General features: G+C 35.0%; 1 protein-coding gene across 4 annotated transcripts in view; it reads left to right on the forward strand.

Moving 5' to 3' along the window:
• The first annotated feature begins 4852 nt into the window (after positions 1-4852).
• The window catches only part of acap3a (ArfGAP with coiled-coil, ankyrin repeat and PH domains 3a), a 69426-nt gene continuing 56396 nt past the window's right edge, over positions 4853-17882 (forward strand). For all 4 annotated transcript variants that reach the window (XM_032558190.1, XM_032558199.1, XM_032558207.1 and 1 more), the window contains exon 1: positions 4853-5054. In XM_032558190.1, coding sequence (XP_032414081.1) covers positions 5008-5054 — 47 coding nt within the window. In that variant the 5' untranslated portion in view covers positions 4853-5007. The remainder of the gene's footprint in view (positions 5055-17882) is intronic.

Raw genomic sequence — 17882 nt, forward strand, 5'->3', positions numbered from 1 at the left:
CTTGGTGTGTTTTCTATTTTTCAAATAATTTAGAGCGTTGTTAATAGTAGAAAGTGTTGTGTTCTGGTCATTTATAAACAATCCTTTCTTCTTTAGAGCATTTTATGTTACTGGAGAGGTCAGCCTTCCTGCTGGTAGGATTTTGACTCTGAGTCGACCTTCATGACTGGATGACCTGCTTTCTGGGGCCGGTTTGGTTTTATTGTGCTGATGAAGCATAAGAGGCTTCCTGAGGAATATTTTCTTTTGTTTATTCTTCCATGTCGTCCTTTTTGACATCCTGACAAAATCTCGGATTACCAACAGATAAAGTCAAATGCAGAGCATTAGGAGGTTTGAATTGATTTGTATTGTAAAGTCTCAGACTGTTTTAACAAGTTAGTTTTTGATTTGTTTTTTTATAGTTAATAACATACTAACTTCTTAGCCTTTAATTTTTCATGATAGAGTAACACAAACCTCTTCTTTAACCTATTCTGCAAGCTACTTCTTTTTCTGCTAATGTGTGGAGATTTTTCTGTTTCCTTCAAATGACCTTCACTGTAAATGCTCACTTTGATGTGAACCATGTTAAGAAAGTGAGCTTAATTCAAGTTGAGGCTTATAAATGTTGAATGACAATTACTTTCCTGAAGTACTTCTGCTTAGAGAAAAGGGGCAATGTCAGAGGAGATTAATTTGAGTGCTTTGAATGTACTGACGCTAATAGATCTAAAAGGAAAAGGTTTGAAGCATTTACTATGAAGGATAAAGCTATATTCTTTTATATAGATGAAATGTAAACATGTCAAAATTATATAGCATGTTAACAAGCGAATACAATTTAAGGTGATAAATTTAAACAAAAAAGCCTATGGCACTGCAGAGGAAGAGCTGTAGAGGTGAATGGTAATAGCTCTGTTGTGTTGCATCTGGAATGTCTTGGGCTGTAGTTTATAGCTGAACTTAATTAAAAAATGAGAGACTGGTTTTAAAAAGGAGCTACTCTTGCTAATGCACTTGGGCAGGAATGCTAAATAAGTCAGTAGTGATCTTACATTGAGTGCAAACAGCTTTGGGCAATGTCAGTCTCAGACTCAGAAAAGGTCATGTGTCAACTGCCTTCGGGGTGTGACCCAGTATGCAGAATGTATCTTATTTAAATAAGTAATATCAAGACATTAGACCGGAGTTGTTGTGCTCGTTTAGTGGTTAATGAGGTCTCTTGCCTTAAAAGGGTACTTCATTCATTCTTCATGGGTTTGGTGCATTTTTTTCAGATGTAAAATGAAAAATCCCCCTGTTATACAAGACCAGAGGAATTACGGAAAGTGTGGAGATGTTTTCTATTTGTCTTCAAAGTCAAAAAATGGGATCTGGAAAAGTTTGTTAAATCTAAATTAACAGAGCTCCAGTTGCAAGTCAGACAACATGTGGGTTGTTCATTAAAAGAGGCTGTATAGAACAATGTGTGACCGATTTAAAGTGTAAAAACATGTATTACTGTTACTTTGTCAGTAAGGTTTCAAAAATAAACTTTATATGCAGTTATGAAATCAGTCAAAAGCAGAACTGCACAACTTGTAACTACATTCCCTTCATATCGGAATGCTTGAAAAACAGAGCTGTATTTTTTTTTCTTATAGTAATTAGCCTGCCTGCAGATCATAGGGAAATGACTGAATCAAGACCAGACAGTCACATATTTGCTATGCGACTGTTTTTATATTTACTGTTTGATTTACACACAAGACAACTGCGATCGTTTTTCCTTCCTGTCCAACTGATTAGTCTTTCCAACCAGCATCACACAAAAGCTGATGGGAACACCATGGCGAGAGATCAACATAAATTTTTAAGACTATTTCAGGTATGTTGTTTTAAAAGGGAGAGGGAATGCATGCATAATGCATACTACTTATCTGTCGCTTGTACAAGCTTAATTTGTGGCTTGTACTGTCTTGCACCTTCAGTCAGAAGGGATAACATTACATGCTGCACACCCAGCAGCTTGACTTGCAGCTCTCTCCAGCAGACTAAAGAAGGGAACAAAAGTAGGTCACCATCCAAGAGCCCATGTTTTTCTCAGTGATTCAGTGCTGCAGTGGTGCTTGGGATGGCTATAGGAGGCAGGATTCTGATGGAAGCATATTTGACATCCAAAGGCTTTCTTCTTCATGCACTAAGGCACACGGCACATTTCCAATAGTGGTGGACACCAATAGTACCACAGATATAATCTTAGGGGTTTTTCACACCTGATAGTCCATAGACTCGGTTTGATTGGGGACCATAGTTGCAACATTTGTTACATTTTCAATTAGTGCGATTCGCTTTCACACTGCATTGTCAACCAATACAAACTAATAAGAAAACCTGTTTCTCCCCTCGGCTGTGGAGGCGCTGCACCAAGAACCACAGAAGGATACGATAAGAAAACCTCAGAAGAAGACATTAGTGAAGGTTCCTTCTTCACAAAATGTAAACAAAAATGTATAGTAGCATCACATTTTAGTGGTTATAGGAGTTCTCTTTTGTCTTTGGTAAAAGACAATGAGCAATATCTCAAGCTAGCGCTAGACTTGCATTTATTGTACTTACCCAGAATGCCCTGCACTGTAGTCCGCTTTTTGCTATTGGAGAGCTGTCCGGTCCGCTCTGCATTCACATATGCGTTCTAACTGTGCCAGAGTTCACTTCAACCAAATGGAGACCTGATGTTTAGATGGACCAGAGTTCTATTACACATTCACACCTCCTCAAACAAACTATTAAAGTGGTGAAAGATCGAATTTGTACAACCCACTGGACTCATCCAGTTACTTAAAATGGATCTGAAATTAGATAAATATTTACTTTGACGCCAAAATCACTTGAGCACATCCTCAAAACATGTCCTATATTTTGGGACAAAGGAAAACTTTTAAAGGAAAACTGTTCCTTTTGTTGTCAGTAGTTTGAATCGTGGCAATTTATACATAGACTCTGTTGCAATACTTTTCTGTAACATCACAGAGTTCCTGTGTGTTACATCCATAGATCATGTACTGTGTTAATAAAATCCATAACAGAATTGATTAAATGCTTACAACCAACTTTGCCACTAAGTTTATTTTTTCTGCTGCAGCTTGCACTTTAGCGTCAGCCAACTGCTGACTCAACAGATTTCTAAAGAGGCTTTGATCTCAGATTTGTAAAAGTAGCTGAGGGTAGTTAAAAGGAAGTATAACGGTTTAACAGTTGAATTAACTAAAGAACTACAAACATAATATATGTGACAAAATAGATTTGTAGTAAAGGAAATATTATAAGTATTTTAAAAATTATTTTATGATTGAAATATACCAGTTTTCTGAGCTCTTTTTTTTATCTTTTCAAAATGAAAAAATACAATATGGATAGCTTAGATTCTTATTTTGTTTATTTAGTTCTGGATGGATTCATTTGACTAATTTGTAATTAGTGTACAAATAATCTCAGGAAGGTTTTTGCAAAAAGAAACCCAACTGTTCTTCTTCTTTTGTCTTTTAAGAAACTAGCACAGGCCACTAATGTCTAAGAAGACATCTATTGTGATGTTTGGCACAGAAGGGAAATCCTTGTACATGACTGTATGACAAGTGGGTCACTTAAAATAGCTTAAATAACTGTGGAGACAATATACAATAGTTTCATGTACAATTTCAAACACCAAAAAAGAATCTGAGAATTGCAATACTGTATTCCTTTCCAAGAGAACAAAAAAAAAATCCTGTTTTTTTTTTTATTAATGCCAAAAGATTTGTTTCAGGATCCATCAAAAGGTTTAAGCAATATAATTGAATTCATAATAATAATTTGTAGTTTGAACAAAACATCATTGCCTATGAAAGTCATGTTATTTGTCATAAACATGGTTGTGCAAGTGGAGACATTGGTCATGATAAATCTGTCTGAAAGTCAATGAAATCTTTTCCCTTCATGACCTCCAAACAGGCGCAGGAAGGAAAAATGACGCCAGCGACCCATTCCGTAAAATCCCAAGCTCCTGCACTTCCTCTTGGCTGTCCTCCTTCCTGTTAAATAAAGGTAATCTTTCCAGGGAAAATGATTCACTGTAACAGGTCTGCACAGCTGCATGGGAAAGTACAGAGGGAAAGAAAGTTCATATGAAGTGCTCTTTGACCTGCCAGTGAGTGAAAGAAAAGATTTCTCAGGCAGTAAAAAAGGACATGAGCCCAAATTCTTTGTTTATTGGAGATGTTGAACTGCCAAAGCATAAATTTACTGTCTGATTTAAAAAAAATATAATAATAATAACAAAAAGAAGAAGAAGAGGTGTGGAAAATCAAAACTGTTATTATTCAAATGAGTTTGACGTCAGTGTTCTAAAATGTTGCTTTCAAATGCAATCCGAAACCTTATTTCTAACATAATATGTTAGAACATTGCAATTTTACTAAATCAGTTTTATTTTAAGACAAAACTAGAGCAAGATTTTGAAAATCTCATAGTCTACGTATATGCAACCTTGAATTTAGTCAAATCGGATATCTGTATACCGACAGTCTGATAATTTATATTTATTTTATTTATTATTTCATATTTTACTTTTATTTGTAATATTTTTAAATAAGTTGGTATTTGTATCAACTGACATTATTTCCTCTACAACTTTAATTTAGCAATATATATACAGAAAAAATATATTGCCAATATATATATATATATATATATATATATATATATATATATATATATATATATATATATATATATATATATATATATATATATATATATATATATATATATATGTCGTGGTTTAAGATTGGAGTTATAAAATACGAGTTTATCATGAACGCAGCAGAGTGTCCTGTACTGAGTGGAGTCGCTTCGGATCATCAGAGTGGCGCTCAGTGAGTAAACCGCCGCTGCAGGGGTAGGAGGATCGCTCTCTGTCGGATACTTACCATCTGTGTACTTCAACCCACTCGGGAGATGCAATCCGTGTTTTAAATCGTGTGGAAACTCCTCACCAAATCCAAGATGACGGTTGATTTTGAAGACTGCATCAAGGATTCTCCCCGATTTAGGTAAGAATGGAGGGGTAAAACCCGCGCCAGACCGATTGTGTTTTGTGGTTTGAACTGTTGAACGCCTCAGTCTGCTTGGTCTGGATGACATTATTCTCCTCGGAGCTGTGAGCGACCGGAACTGGGACACATGGCTCGATCGGGGATCGGGAACACAATGTGAATTTAGTGGAGCAGGAAAGTTTGGATTGGAGGATCATCAGTCACATTTTAGTCGCGGCTCTTGTCTCCTAACAGTTCACTCTGCGTTATTGATGAGCAGTCACATGGACAAAACACATGACACTAATTCATCCAAACCTGTATGAGTTCAGTTATTTATGCAGATAATGACTTCATCTCTTTAAACTCTCTGATTTCTGTTTTATTTCTGATCAAACCCATTGAAAATATAAGCTTTCAAGCTGCTAAAGCTTTCACAAATAGAAGAGAAATTTTCTACACCCATTCATCCCATTATGAACCTGTTTGTACAGGATCTTTTAATTCTGTACAGTTTGCTTGAAGGAGGAGGGAAAATCTGTCAAATCTGCAATTTTACTGCAGGGGTGTCCAGACTTTCTTCTTTTTATACCAGATCTGATTTCCAATTTTTCTAAAAAAAAAAAAAAAAAATCATATAAAGATGCAGATAAAGATGCAATTTTACCAGAAAAAAACATATTAAAATTAAAAGAAAAACATTGTTTTAATGAGGGGAAAAAGAACTTCTGTAGTTATATAGTTATATAGTGATCGTTTTTGGAATAGACTCAGTTGTTTCAAAGTCCTACTACTGAAAATAATTTGATGCTGATGTGTTGAAATATTAAGTATTTCTATTAAGTATTAAGTAATCTGTCAAAGTTATACCAAAGCTTAACTTGACAAGATGGTCAGCATTCCTCATTTTATTTTTTCATTTTTTGTGTTAGAGATCTCATAAAATTACTACTTATTTCTCCAAATATTGCGACAGTATTCCTGTAATATTATCACTTATAACTTCTATTTAAAAAAATAAAAAATTAATAATCTGGCCCAAATATTCAATCTTAGAGTTGACTTAACATTAAAGTTTACAGTAACAGAGGCTGTAAAATATGCCTGTCAAACAAAATGTTAATCCTTGGGTGTGGTGACATCACTCTGAACTTTGGAAAGCAAAGGTGAAAAATAATCCAGATTTTCCAAAAATGAAATCTTTAAAAATGACCGATTATTAAATTTAGACACGTGTTATTCCTACGACTAAACTTGTTCTCGCTAAATAAATAAAAAATAAAAGCATAAAAAATATAAACAAAATGAATCCCCAGTTTTGATGAAAAACTGAGGATTCAACATCAAACGAACAAGTTCAATTAGTCTTATGTACAAGAATTAAGATTTTAGTTCAATTTTTTGAAGGTGATCAATGATCCACTGGTTCATCTATGTTTCGGCCCTCACCTACAGTCATGAGATGTGGATCGAGACCAAAAGCATGTGAACCTTGATATGAGAGGCCAAAATAACCTAATTATGTTGGGTGATTGGGTTAATCTACAGAGATAAGCTGAAGAGTTTGGAGCATCTTATCAGGATGCTTCCTCTGCGCCTCATGTTTTTCTGGGCATATCGTTCTACAAGGAAGACCTGTGACCCGCTCATTTCATCTCAAAAAGACTTAAGATGATAGATTGATAGATGGATTGCCTCGATTTAAAAAGTCAGGCTATTAGGTACTCTTTGAAACGTTTTTTGAAAGAAAAAATAGAAATATGTTAGCACAGATTTTCCTCTTGATCTCTCAGGTGATCATCATGAAGGTAGAGAAAATTAACAGTATGAATTCATCCACTGTTAACGTGATTAAAGACGATATTAATGAAGGTTTCCACTTAGAGCCAATAGAAAAGTATAGGCAAATAAAAGTAAGCTTTCAGAATAAAATTAAGATCTTATTAATTAATTGAATTAAATTAAATTCTTTGATTAATTTGTTATAATTCAGCAACAAGGGTCAAATACCGGTGTGGGGTTGTTTTTCACTTTTTCACTGTTCTTTCTGGGCACTCTTGGTTAATTTCTCTCTTTAAGTTGTAGGGCTGCAACTAACAATTAATTTAGTAATCAATTAATCTATCAGTCATTCAGACGATTAATTGAATTAAAAAATTGGTACATTTGGCAGATTTTTCATTTAACCAATTAAGCCTTTTTTATATACACTATTAGAAACACGATAAAAGATGCAAGTAAACACATTTTTAATAAGACAATGAACATTTTATTACCTAAAATGCAATAAAAAGCATTTCTATAGTGAAGACTTTATCATTTGTTGCAAAGGATGGATATACAGTTAAAAAACACTGTATATTCATGTCAGCCCTTCATATGTCAAGGCTGACATAAAGTTCAGCCCTTTTTGCTTGACTTAATTTCAATACAGTGTAAGGCTGATTTATTGACTTTTTAAAAAATTAAATCAATTAATAATTGGATAGCAAAACAAGCTAGATAGAAGTTTTTTTTTAAAACACAATCTTAACCAGGTGAAACTAAAACTCTGCCACATGATGAGTTGCAGCTCAACATTTTCTAACCAAAAAGATTTGTTTTTCATCTTGATGAAAAATGTATATGTTTTTGCACAGTTTTGGCTTAATTACTGTCGTAAGTGTGTTGTTCATTCAGCAAATAGCCTTTTTTGAGTCCGAATACTTAACTATTAATCGATTACTAAATTACCTAATAATTATTTCAACAATCAATTCAACATGATTAATCATTTCAGCCCTATGCAAAATGGAAACCTTTAAATCTCAGCAACTGCAGTGACTAAAAATGTAACATTTGTGAAACAATGAGGTTCTGAAAGTTCAGAGTTGTGGATCATTTCTTTGCTTTCCAACGGAGCACATGTTTCCTCCTGCAGATAAAGTCTGCTTGAAAATCAAAGACTTCCACACTTGGCAGCAGCACCTTAATCACAGCCATCTGCAGTTGGAGAGAGGCTCATAACCCCAACCGACTCTTTCATTGTCTCACATGTTCAGCAGAGCAGCAAAGGGCGTTCATGCTCAGGAGACGCCTAACTCATTATTTAAAGCGCTGAGATCCTTCTTCGTGTCATCAGAGAATGGATGGCGTTGTCTTATCTTTCTCCTTAGATGTTGCATACGTTTTTCATAATACCCCGCCTGTCAGAGAGATATGCTGTCATGCTTGAACTTTATCCTTCTGCTAATACAAAGTTGAGAGGTTTTTTTTATCTAAGAGAAGCTGAAAGAGACGGCTGCAACTAATGATTATTGTAACATCAGAAATACATTAAAAGATGCAAACAACTAAATAATTTGATTGCTTTTACAAGTAAGAAAATAAAAATGTTATTGGAAAAATGTTAAGTGCAATTACATAGCATTCCTTTAGTGAACACATGATCATTTGTAGCAAAGGATGCATCGGGAGCTAAAAAATACTGTCTAGTAATCTTTTGATTATTTTTTGGAATAATTAATTATTAATTACATAAATGGATAACAAAAGGTGCTCAAGAGGTTCTTTTTTTTTTTTTTTTTTTTTACAGAATTTGAACCAGTTGAAGCTAAAAATAAATGCCCAGGAGTTCTGGGTACAATATATTTACAGACTATTAATGTTTTTTCGTCTTAAATGCGAAATGTGTATATTTTTTGTACAGTTTTGACTTATTTACTTCTCTAAGTATGTTGTTTTTTCAGCAAATTGCCATTTTCAGAGTCTGTATACTCCAGGTAATGATTAATTGAGTCCTAGATTAGTTAGTAATTATTTCTATAATCAATTAGTTACTATTAATCCGATAAAATAAACAGGCATCCAAGCCTGTAACACGGCTTCTTATGGAGCTAAATGCACTCCTGCAGCAGGCTGTGTAAGGAGGTGGAAGGCTAGAAGGAAGCAGGTTGAAAAAAAAAATCTGGTTTATTTAGCCGTTGGGATTGACACACCACCATTTCCCACGCATGTTGGGAATCAGGTCTGAGCAGTTGTGTCTGGTGCTATTTAGTTTCCAGCTGGAGCATAAAGCACTTAATGCTGGAGCAGAACAGCAGGGTTTTGTTTTCTTTAGCTGCTCCTGATTATATTGATTATATTTTAACAGGTAGCATGTCAGGTAAACCTGCAAAGGGACAAGTTTCATAAAAGACTGTATCTGGAATTATTATAGTTCAAATATAAAAATGTTTCCAACATTGCATTGTGTATTGGTCATGATGCACAACCAATAACTACTACTTTGATGTGTTTTTAAGAGGGCATTTTTATGTGATAGACCAACACTATGGAGTGCATATTTATTATGAGGCTCTGAACCCTCTTTCTCTGGGATTACACCAATATTGAAGCTAATTCTGGTTTAAAAAATAGTTCAAGCTCAATCAGGTTGGATGGAAAGTCTATGAACATAGATTTCCAAGTCTTGTGACAAATTCCTAATTGGATTTAGGTCTGGACTTTGACTGGGGACATTTGCAACACACGTTTTACAAACGGCTCAGATTTGATCTGAACAAGTGGTTTGCAATCTTTACAATTCAAAGAGCCAATTTTACCTTCAGTCCAGCTGAATAAAACCAGTTTAGAGCCTCAAATGTTACATGATCTTTTTGACAAAAAGATCAGGCATAATTTTTGATAAGTATCTACTCTAGGAAATGTGTTTTATTTTGAAAGAACTACTGTTTTATTGATATTTAAGGTTATTTTTCATTTGCGTGTTGTGAAAAATGTAAAAAAAAAATCTAAAAAACATTCTTTTTTTTTTTCATCCATGTGTGGAAATTTTCCAGCCCATTGTCAAAAAAATAGATCTAAAAATATATTACTGGTACTTTTAGCATTATTCTGTTTAAATTTAAGGACATTATCTCATGAAAAGACTAAAAAAGCAATGAGCAGAAAAATTAAACATATATTACACTTCTGAATATTTTGCATTCTTTTATTTCATTGTTGAGATTATTCCACTTCTGACACACATCCTACTTTAACATTTCTCCTCACTGGAAGCTTTTTGAATATAATTTGTCCTGAAAGGTTGTACATATTCTCTCTTATTTATTTATTTTTGTAAAGTAAATATTACATTAAAGTTCTTTTACGCCCTCACAGAACAGCAGGATATTGGATTAAATCACATGAAAGTGGACTCTTTGTACTGATTAGGTGATTTCTGAGGGTATTTGTTTGAGTAAAAGCTGAACACAAACATTTATCACACTTCTCTAGTTTTATCTGTTAAAAAAACTTGAAATCCATTTCTCCCACTCCTTTAATTTCATGTGGGGATTATTAAATCCCAATAAAATACACTGATGTTTTTCTGGTTCTGTGAAAAAATGTATAAAGGTTCAATAGATATGTTTACAACTCTCCAGTATCTGTTCCATGTACGTGTTTCTTTTTGCAACCGTTTTGGTTCTCAGCCAGCTTCAACAGAGTTTCTTTAAGTCATTTTTACTTTCACTTTTGGCTCAGGACTAGTTGGACATGTGTCAGCCGTGTTTCTGCTTGATGTTACCTCAGGAAAGTTTCTCCACCGTTTGTCTCTCTGTGTTTTTATTTTATTTGGAAAAAGATATTTGTTGTCGTTTTGGGGATTAGACAGAACATATTTTCTTACTTAACCTGCTTTCTAGAAGAGCTGTTGGTTTACAGTAAAACCGACAGAAGTGTTACCTGCGTGACGAGTGAGCTTCACCGAGTTCCCCAGGCAGGAAAGTGAAAGAAGTTCGATTGTGAAACTGCTGAACACGAGTTTTCAAATGATGAGGTAGTTTTATGAGATTTGATTGTATCCCCCTTGTTTTGTGAAGGCGATTCTCATTGCCTACTTCTGTTTCTGTTGATTAGATCTTAGAAACTTACACACAATCACATAAACACTACAGAAACTTCAACCTACTGATCGACAGTGGACCACAACTTCCCACTAAAAGCTGAGACCTCCTCTAAAAATGCGTACAAATGCCTATTTTAATAGTCCAAACACAAAATATAGCAGCTTGAACGATCAACTGATATGTTTTATTGAGAAAACAGTTTCCTTGTAAATGGCGTCTTCTAATTTTAATTTTGAACGCTGCGGATGATAAAAATGTCTGATTTGAGTCAACTTCCTTCAGTAACACCATCACACACACTGCCTTTGATTAGTGTTAAGGCAGTAATCAGATACTGAAATATCTGAATCGAAGCTGTATTTTATGACTTTCATTGTTCAGTGTGGCACATTGACCCAACTCATCAAAGCCAGATGTGTCACTGGAACCAATAGGGCTCATCTGTGCTGAACAGACTCCTGGGTTTGTGTTTAATGTGGCACAACACTGAGAACAGGCAGTTGTTTTCTCTGTGCAAACATGCTAATTAGAGGTCACACTCTGAGGAAGATAAAAACAAAGAGACATAAACAACATTAGGTTATGTTCACATGTTCTGCTTCTTCTAATCAGAACTTCTCCCAATTTCTCCATATGGTGAGCTACTTCATTCTGGCGGGAGTTTCAGCTCCATTCCCACTGAGCTTCCCAGCCTCCAGCTGAATATAAGTATTGTCCGGTGAGTTTGTAACTTCCGCTGGGAGACACTCCAGTCTCTGTGTGAATAGCCCAGGGCAGGGAGTCCTCCCATGTGGGGGCAGCAGAGATGATGCCGTCATGACGAAGGGCCACACAATGAGTCACGGAGCAGAGCCGAATCCGAGGCCAGTGACCTGTGGCGCTTACTGCCTTTGATTTCTCATTCTCTGAGAGAAAAACGGCTGGACACATAAATTCTTGACCCAAATTCAGATTAAAGGCTGAAGGAAGGTTGCATATTTTAGATGGTTGGACTAATGAGCATGCTTAGTAATTGATCCATTGTTCAAGGAGAAATGAGATTGAGGCCAAATATGTAATCTGGGCTTTTCACTTATCAGAATTAAATAATGAAAAAGGAAATCTGGGCTCTACCAGGTTCAAACATGATTTAACTCTAAACAGAGTCATCTCTGTCTTCCCTAGTTGTTCTGGGCTTAACTAGGACACCCCAATAAAGTGAACCCCCATCTTTTCATGGCTCAGTGTTTGTGGTGTGAATTCACCTATTCACACATTTTTCTGTGGAACATCAAAATTATTTGCAGAAAATCTGCATATTTGTGGATTTTTTCTTAGAGCATTTCTTAAACATCTGAAAGAAAAGCTGTAATACCTGAACGAAACGCCACACACTATTGACTGGTGTTTGAGAAGCAGCCAATCCAGTAGCGCCATTAATTTTCTTTGGGGCTGATTGGATGTAAGACGATAAGGTAGACTGTCGATATTAACGTCTGCGGCAGTGCGAAGACAGTTTCCAGTTTGTATATTAATGCATATTAAAGTATTTTTGGTCTTTCGCGGAGGATCTGCCTCTCCAGCTGCAGGAGGCTGGAAGGGATTTTAACTATGAGATCTTGTTGTTTCTGCTCTAGTTCAGACTGACCTCCTTCTAACTTGAATCTGTGTCAGTGGGCCTTCTGTTCGGTCAAGGGTGCTTTACCCACGACTGTGACTCCATCACTATCATTATTCATCATTATTACATCTGATAAAATAAGTTGCCTCTGACGCTTTTATTCACAAATCAGTATAATGCTTCACATTGAGATGTTTACCATTAATCTAGATGAACAATAAATACCCGAGTAATTATCTTGGCTTTCCTTCTGCAGCAGAGAAAACAATTTATTCTGTTGTCACAAATCAGATTTTATCCAGCACACTTGCATCTGTCTCCTTGGAAATTTGGTTAAAAAAAAAAGAAAAAAGCAGCCAAGTCCAAAGCTTTTGAGGAGAAAGATAAAACTCGCCATCTGGAACTGATTAGTGATCACTGAGCTATTCTTTGGTTTTGCTTTGTTCAGTAAGGATCAGAGGAGCTTTTTAATGACGGAATGGAGATCAAGAGTGACAACTTTCACTTTTAATCTTTTCCTGCTTAAACAGGGTTTTTGTGAGGGACTTAAAAAGTTTTAGGGCTAATGGTAATAGCTTATTCTATTGATTATTTTGATGATTAATCCGATTTAAAAAAAAAGACACATTCTACAGAGACTTCATTTAACCACTTAAGCCTTTTTATACAATATTAGCAATACATTGAAATATGCAAATAAACAATTCAACTCCTCTTTTAAATAAGAAAATAAATGCTATGCGATAACATAGCATTCCTTTACTAAATCTTGACCGAGTGAAGCTAAAACTATGCCTCTCAAGAAGTTCTAAGTAGAACATATTTACAGTCAAAGCTGTTTTTATGTTAGAAACAACATGTATATATATGTTGTACAGATTTGGCTTAATTGCTGCTCTGAATATGCTTTTCTTTTTTCAGCAAAGGGCCTTTTTTGAAACTTTATACTCCAATTAACAATTAATCGATAACTAAATTAGTTGATTATTTTAAGCGATTAAGCCAATGAATTGCTTCAGGTATAATTTAGTTACATCTCTAAGTGTTATGTTTATGCAAAAGAGTAAAAAGAGTGATGCAGTAAAACTACTCCCAGAAGTGCATGTATTTCCAAAAGTTACTCATGTAAATGTAATTAAATGCCACTTACCTCTGGGTGTAGAACTGCCAGAGAAATGTGAGTGTTACAAAGTGACAAAGCACATGATGGAAGCTAATAACCCCGTCCAAAGAACTTTATTACAGAACATTCTGCCTTTCAGTGAAGAGTTCAGCTGGCAAAGACTATTTTAATAGTTGTTTTTAACCAGTTGGGCTCATAGCAGACATGACTCTGACAGCTTACCAATTGTGGCATTAAATTCAGTTGCTTTATTTTATCCAAATGTAAATAAAATGTTGTCATAACTCATAATATTCAAGTTTCTCCTGTATTAAATGAGATTTACTGAAGTTTTAATACCCAGTACTGTAGAGCCTAAAGTTAAAATCATAGTGGTCATGAAATAGGATCTTAAAAAATGTTTTAATGGCCTGTAATTTGCACCTCTAGTGGGTGTCATTGTTGTGTTCAGGTTAAATGTTCACTAAGAGTGAAAGAACATTCTGCTCTTTTAGCTTTTTCCTGCTTGGTTGATTTAATGTCGGTGGAAGCTCAGTGAACTTATTGTTGAGCTTTTCCAGAATGTCTTTTTTTTAAAGGACTTGGGTGAACTCATTGAACTGCAGGTAATGAAAGTGACGGTATTAAGCACAGTGCATGTGAGCGGCGACGTGTTTTAATCAGGGATTGGCCTACATTAGCTCTCTCAGTCCTGTGCACGATAAAGTGCACCACCTGGAGGGTGAACATCTCGTTGTCATACTAATCTATTGATCCCCAAAACAATGGCTTCTTGATTACAGTGTTTCTGCTCTATTGGCATGCAACAAATACAAGATCAGTAACTTAATACCAGCTTAGATGAAGGGCTTTTTCCTATTCGCAGCATATGAGCTCAGTATAGGCTGCAAAGCAATTGGGCTCAACTCTAATACAATCTGTGATTTTTCCAAAATTACGTACAACGCAACATTTCATCTGCTTGAAACACAGAACACAACTCTTTTCCTTAACTCAAGATGTACTTCTTTGATCTTATGAGTCATAACATTTTATTTAGGAAGTTACCAAACATGGCAGCAGATCTTTTTTCTTCTTAAAGAAAAAAGTTTTAAAGTCCCTACACTGGCTTCCTGTGGCTCAAAGAATATACTTTAAAATACTGTTGTTAGTTTATAAATCACTGAATGGCTTATCACCACAATACATTAAAGATCTGCTGTTGTTGTATCAACCTTCCAGACCCCTCAGGTCTTCTGGTTCTGGTCTGCTCTGCATCCCCAGAACCAGAACCAAACGTGGAGAAGCAGCATTCAGCTTCTATGCACCACAAATCTGGAAGAAACTTCCAGAAAACTGTAAAACAGCTGAAACACTGACATTCTTTTAATCTTGAATAAAAATCCCACCTGTTTAGAGTTCTATTTGAAACTTAATCAATTCCGAATTTAATGATGGCACTTGACTTAATGTAATGTTTTGATTGTTGATTCTATGTTGCATGACTTTGTGTTTTTGTGTTTGTTATGATGTAAAGCACTTTGAAATGCCTTGATGCTGAAATGTGCTATACAAATAAAATTTAATTGATTGATTAAAGGTAATGAAAGAAAACAAAAAATATCTCAATTATTCACCTCTGATTGGGAAGTAATGCCTTATAGAACAGGTGCTGTAAGATTGGATTTTATTGCTGAAGAAGATATATATCTTCTTTATAAAACCGGTAATAGCTGCTTAATCATTTTTAGAAATTTAAACATTCACAAAAAATGCTCTATTACATAGTAAGTTTTATTTACTCTATAAAACAGCAGTTTTGTAAATCAAAAGGATTAATTACATTACACAACAGAATAATGAGCAAAATGGGCATGAATTATAATGATCAAAATAAATGTAAAAACTTTATATGATTAAAATGTAGCATAAACATTAGATTTGTAACAAAATTAAAAAAAAATAAAATAACATTATATAAAACATGAAACAATAGAAAAGCAGAGTTTATGTCAAGCAGATTATAAAAGTAAATTAAAAGAATAAAATTTATAGTTAGAGTTAATAAAAATAAATATAAGTATAAAAAGTTGAAAAATACAGAATAATTACAGTATAGATTTTTTAAGCCAGCCTTGTCACAGATGGTGGAATATAAAGTTATATACTTGAATTTTAGATCATTAGAATATTGTTTATGCTGAATAGTCAGTGCGTCTGTAATCATACTTTTCTAAACTGTTCAAAAAATTACTGATCAGGAATTAGACCCACATAACTTTATATAGTTTTTTTGTTATTTTTTAGCCTTTATTTATTTGCAGTATTCAGTTGGCAGTGAGAAAAGGGGTTAAGAGATGCAGAGGAGATCCAATTTGGAAATCGATCCCCGGACGCCCCATAATTTTATGTAGAGTTTTTAAACTTCTCCAGTTGTTCAGGTAAATTTGTGACCCTAAGGTGACCACATCGCTATTTAACTTATCTGTACTGTGTAAAAATAAAGTAGGTCTATTTATTCATCCTGTCTGCTGCTAAGTCTGCTGCTAAAAAAACTTTGGGTTCAGAGATGATGTCACCCTTTTGTGTTGTTTTTGTGTAAAAGGAGGCGATTCCCTGCTGGGGCTCTGGCTGTCCCGATCCTTTCACATTCACAAATAGGAAGACGTTTTCCAGACGGGATACACAAAGATCCATGAAAAAACTTGGCTCTACAGTCTTGGACCTCTTAAGGGGTTGGAGCTGCTTTCAGTGCGATGTTCAGAATATTGAATATATTAGTTTCTGTTAGCAAAACTTTACAGTTTCTATTCATTCAAGTGTCTTTCTGTCGATTGCTATTACCGGAGTTTGAGTTTGCAGATCTGAATCAGCTCTGTAGCAACATCTTAATGCCTAAATGATGAAAATGTTGGAGCAAATTTAAATTAGTATTCCTTCCAATGGCCATTGTGAAAGAAAACGGCAGTGACTTTTGTGAGGAGCGCACACGTTCTTTGAGTTCCTTTCTCTTTTTCCAACCTTTGGTCTCTTTTCAAAGAAAATTCCTCCCAGCTTGGTTTTAGTTTTTCCTTCCAGATTAAATTACGGTAATGGAAGCTGAACATATGATTTCAATTTTTTCCCCTAGAAATCAAATGTCTTACGCTGTTCAAAGATGGAAATCAACTTTTCTTGTAATGCGTGGCAGGATGCTCGCAATTAGCTCAGGACATGTTGCATTATGTGTTTGTCAAAAAGAGCAACAAGTGCAGGTTTTTGTAAGTATAAAGAAGCTGCTAAATCTCCTTTTTATAAATCCAGAATGTAATTTTTTTATTGATTGCATCCTCAAAACATAGAAATAAACAGAAAATAAAATAATCAACCTTTAATTTAGTAAACTTCGATTATGGCCAACACAATATTTAACTTTTTTTGTATTTGCATGGATATACGGCTTGATTGTTTGTTGATTTTATTGTAAAATGTTCCTTTTTATATGTTCAAATGTGATTTTGGTTAGGTTTCTGTTTCCAATCTCTGATTTTGTGAAGGTTTGATTTGCCAATTCTGGTTTCTTTTTTTAGGATCCACAGTGGAGTCCCACCAATTCGTGGTTTAGTATTTGTGCATAATCTATTCACAGATATTTTTAAACTTGTACTATGAATAGCCAGCATTGAACATATTTTCTTTTGTAAAAACAGAAGATTGTTTTCTGTTAGCCCTGTAGGACATCTCCTTCAGTTTCCAACTGGCCTGTCAACAGTATCTAATTTTTATTTCAGTTTTCTCACATCTTTTTCACTACATCACATCTGAATTGTGACTCATCTTTTAGTAATATCTTTCAACCAAACTGTATTATTTTTCAAATGCTATCCCTCGTGTGTAAAACAGCATACATGTGAGGTGTCGTTTTCTTGGCTTGGCTCTGTGTCATTTGTCTTCAGAGTCACGTTAACCTGTGTTTGCACTCACACTTTGAATAAGCTTTGCAGCATACAGTATCTGACTAATAGTAAGTTATGACTACCAGATTTCTTTGTTTAGCGTCATATCTGGGAAATGACTTCTCTGAAGAACGAGCTGCCTGGAAAGCCTCTGCCTTTAAGGGAATATGGTTGGGTATTCCACTGCTGTGGCACTTTGGATCAAGAAATGGGGTAAAAAGTTGTGGATCGGCGTTGAGATTTCATCTCCTCAGCTGTGGCCCTTTGTGGCCACCTGGGGAATAAAGAATGACTTTAAGTCCAGCCACCGAGTCTCCTTCTCTGCTGAGATTTGAA

Source organism: Xiphophorus hellerii, chromosome 1 (genome assembly GCF_003331165.1).
Source record: "Xiphophorus hellerii strain 12219 chromosome 1, Xiphophorus_hellerii-4.1, whole genome shotgun sequence".
In the NCBI taxonomy this organism is placed as follows: Eukaryota; Metazoa; Chordata; class Actinopteri; order Cyprinodontiformes; family Poeciliidae; genus Xiphophorus; species Xiphophorus hellerii.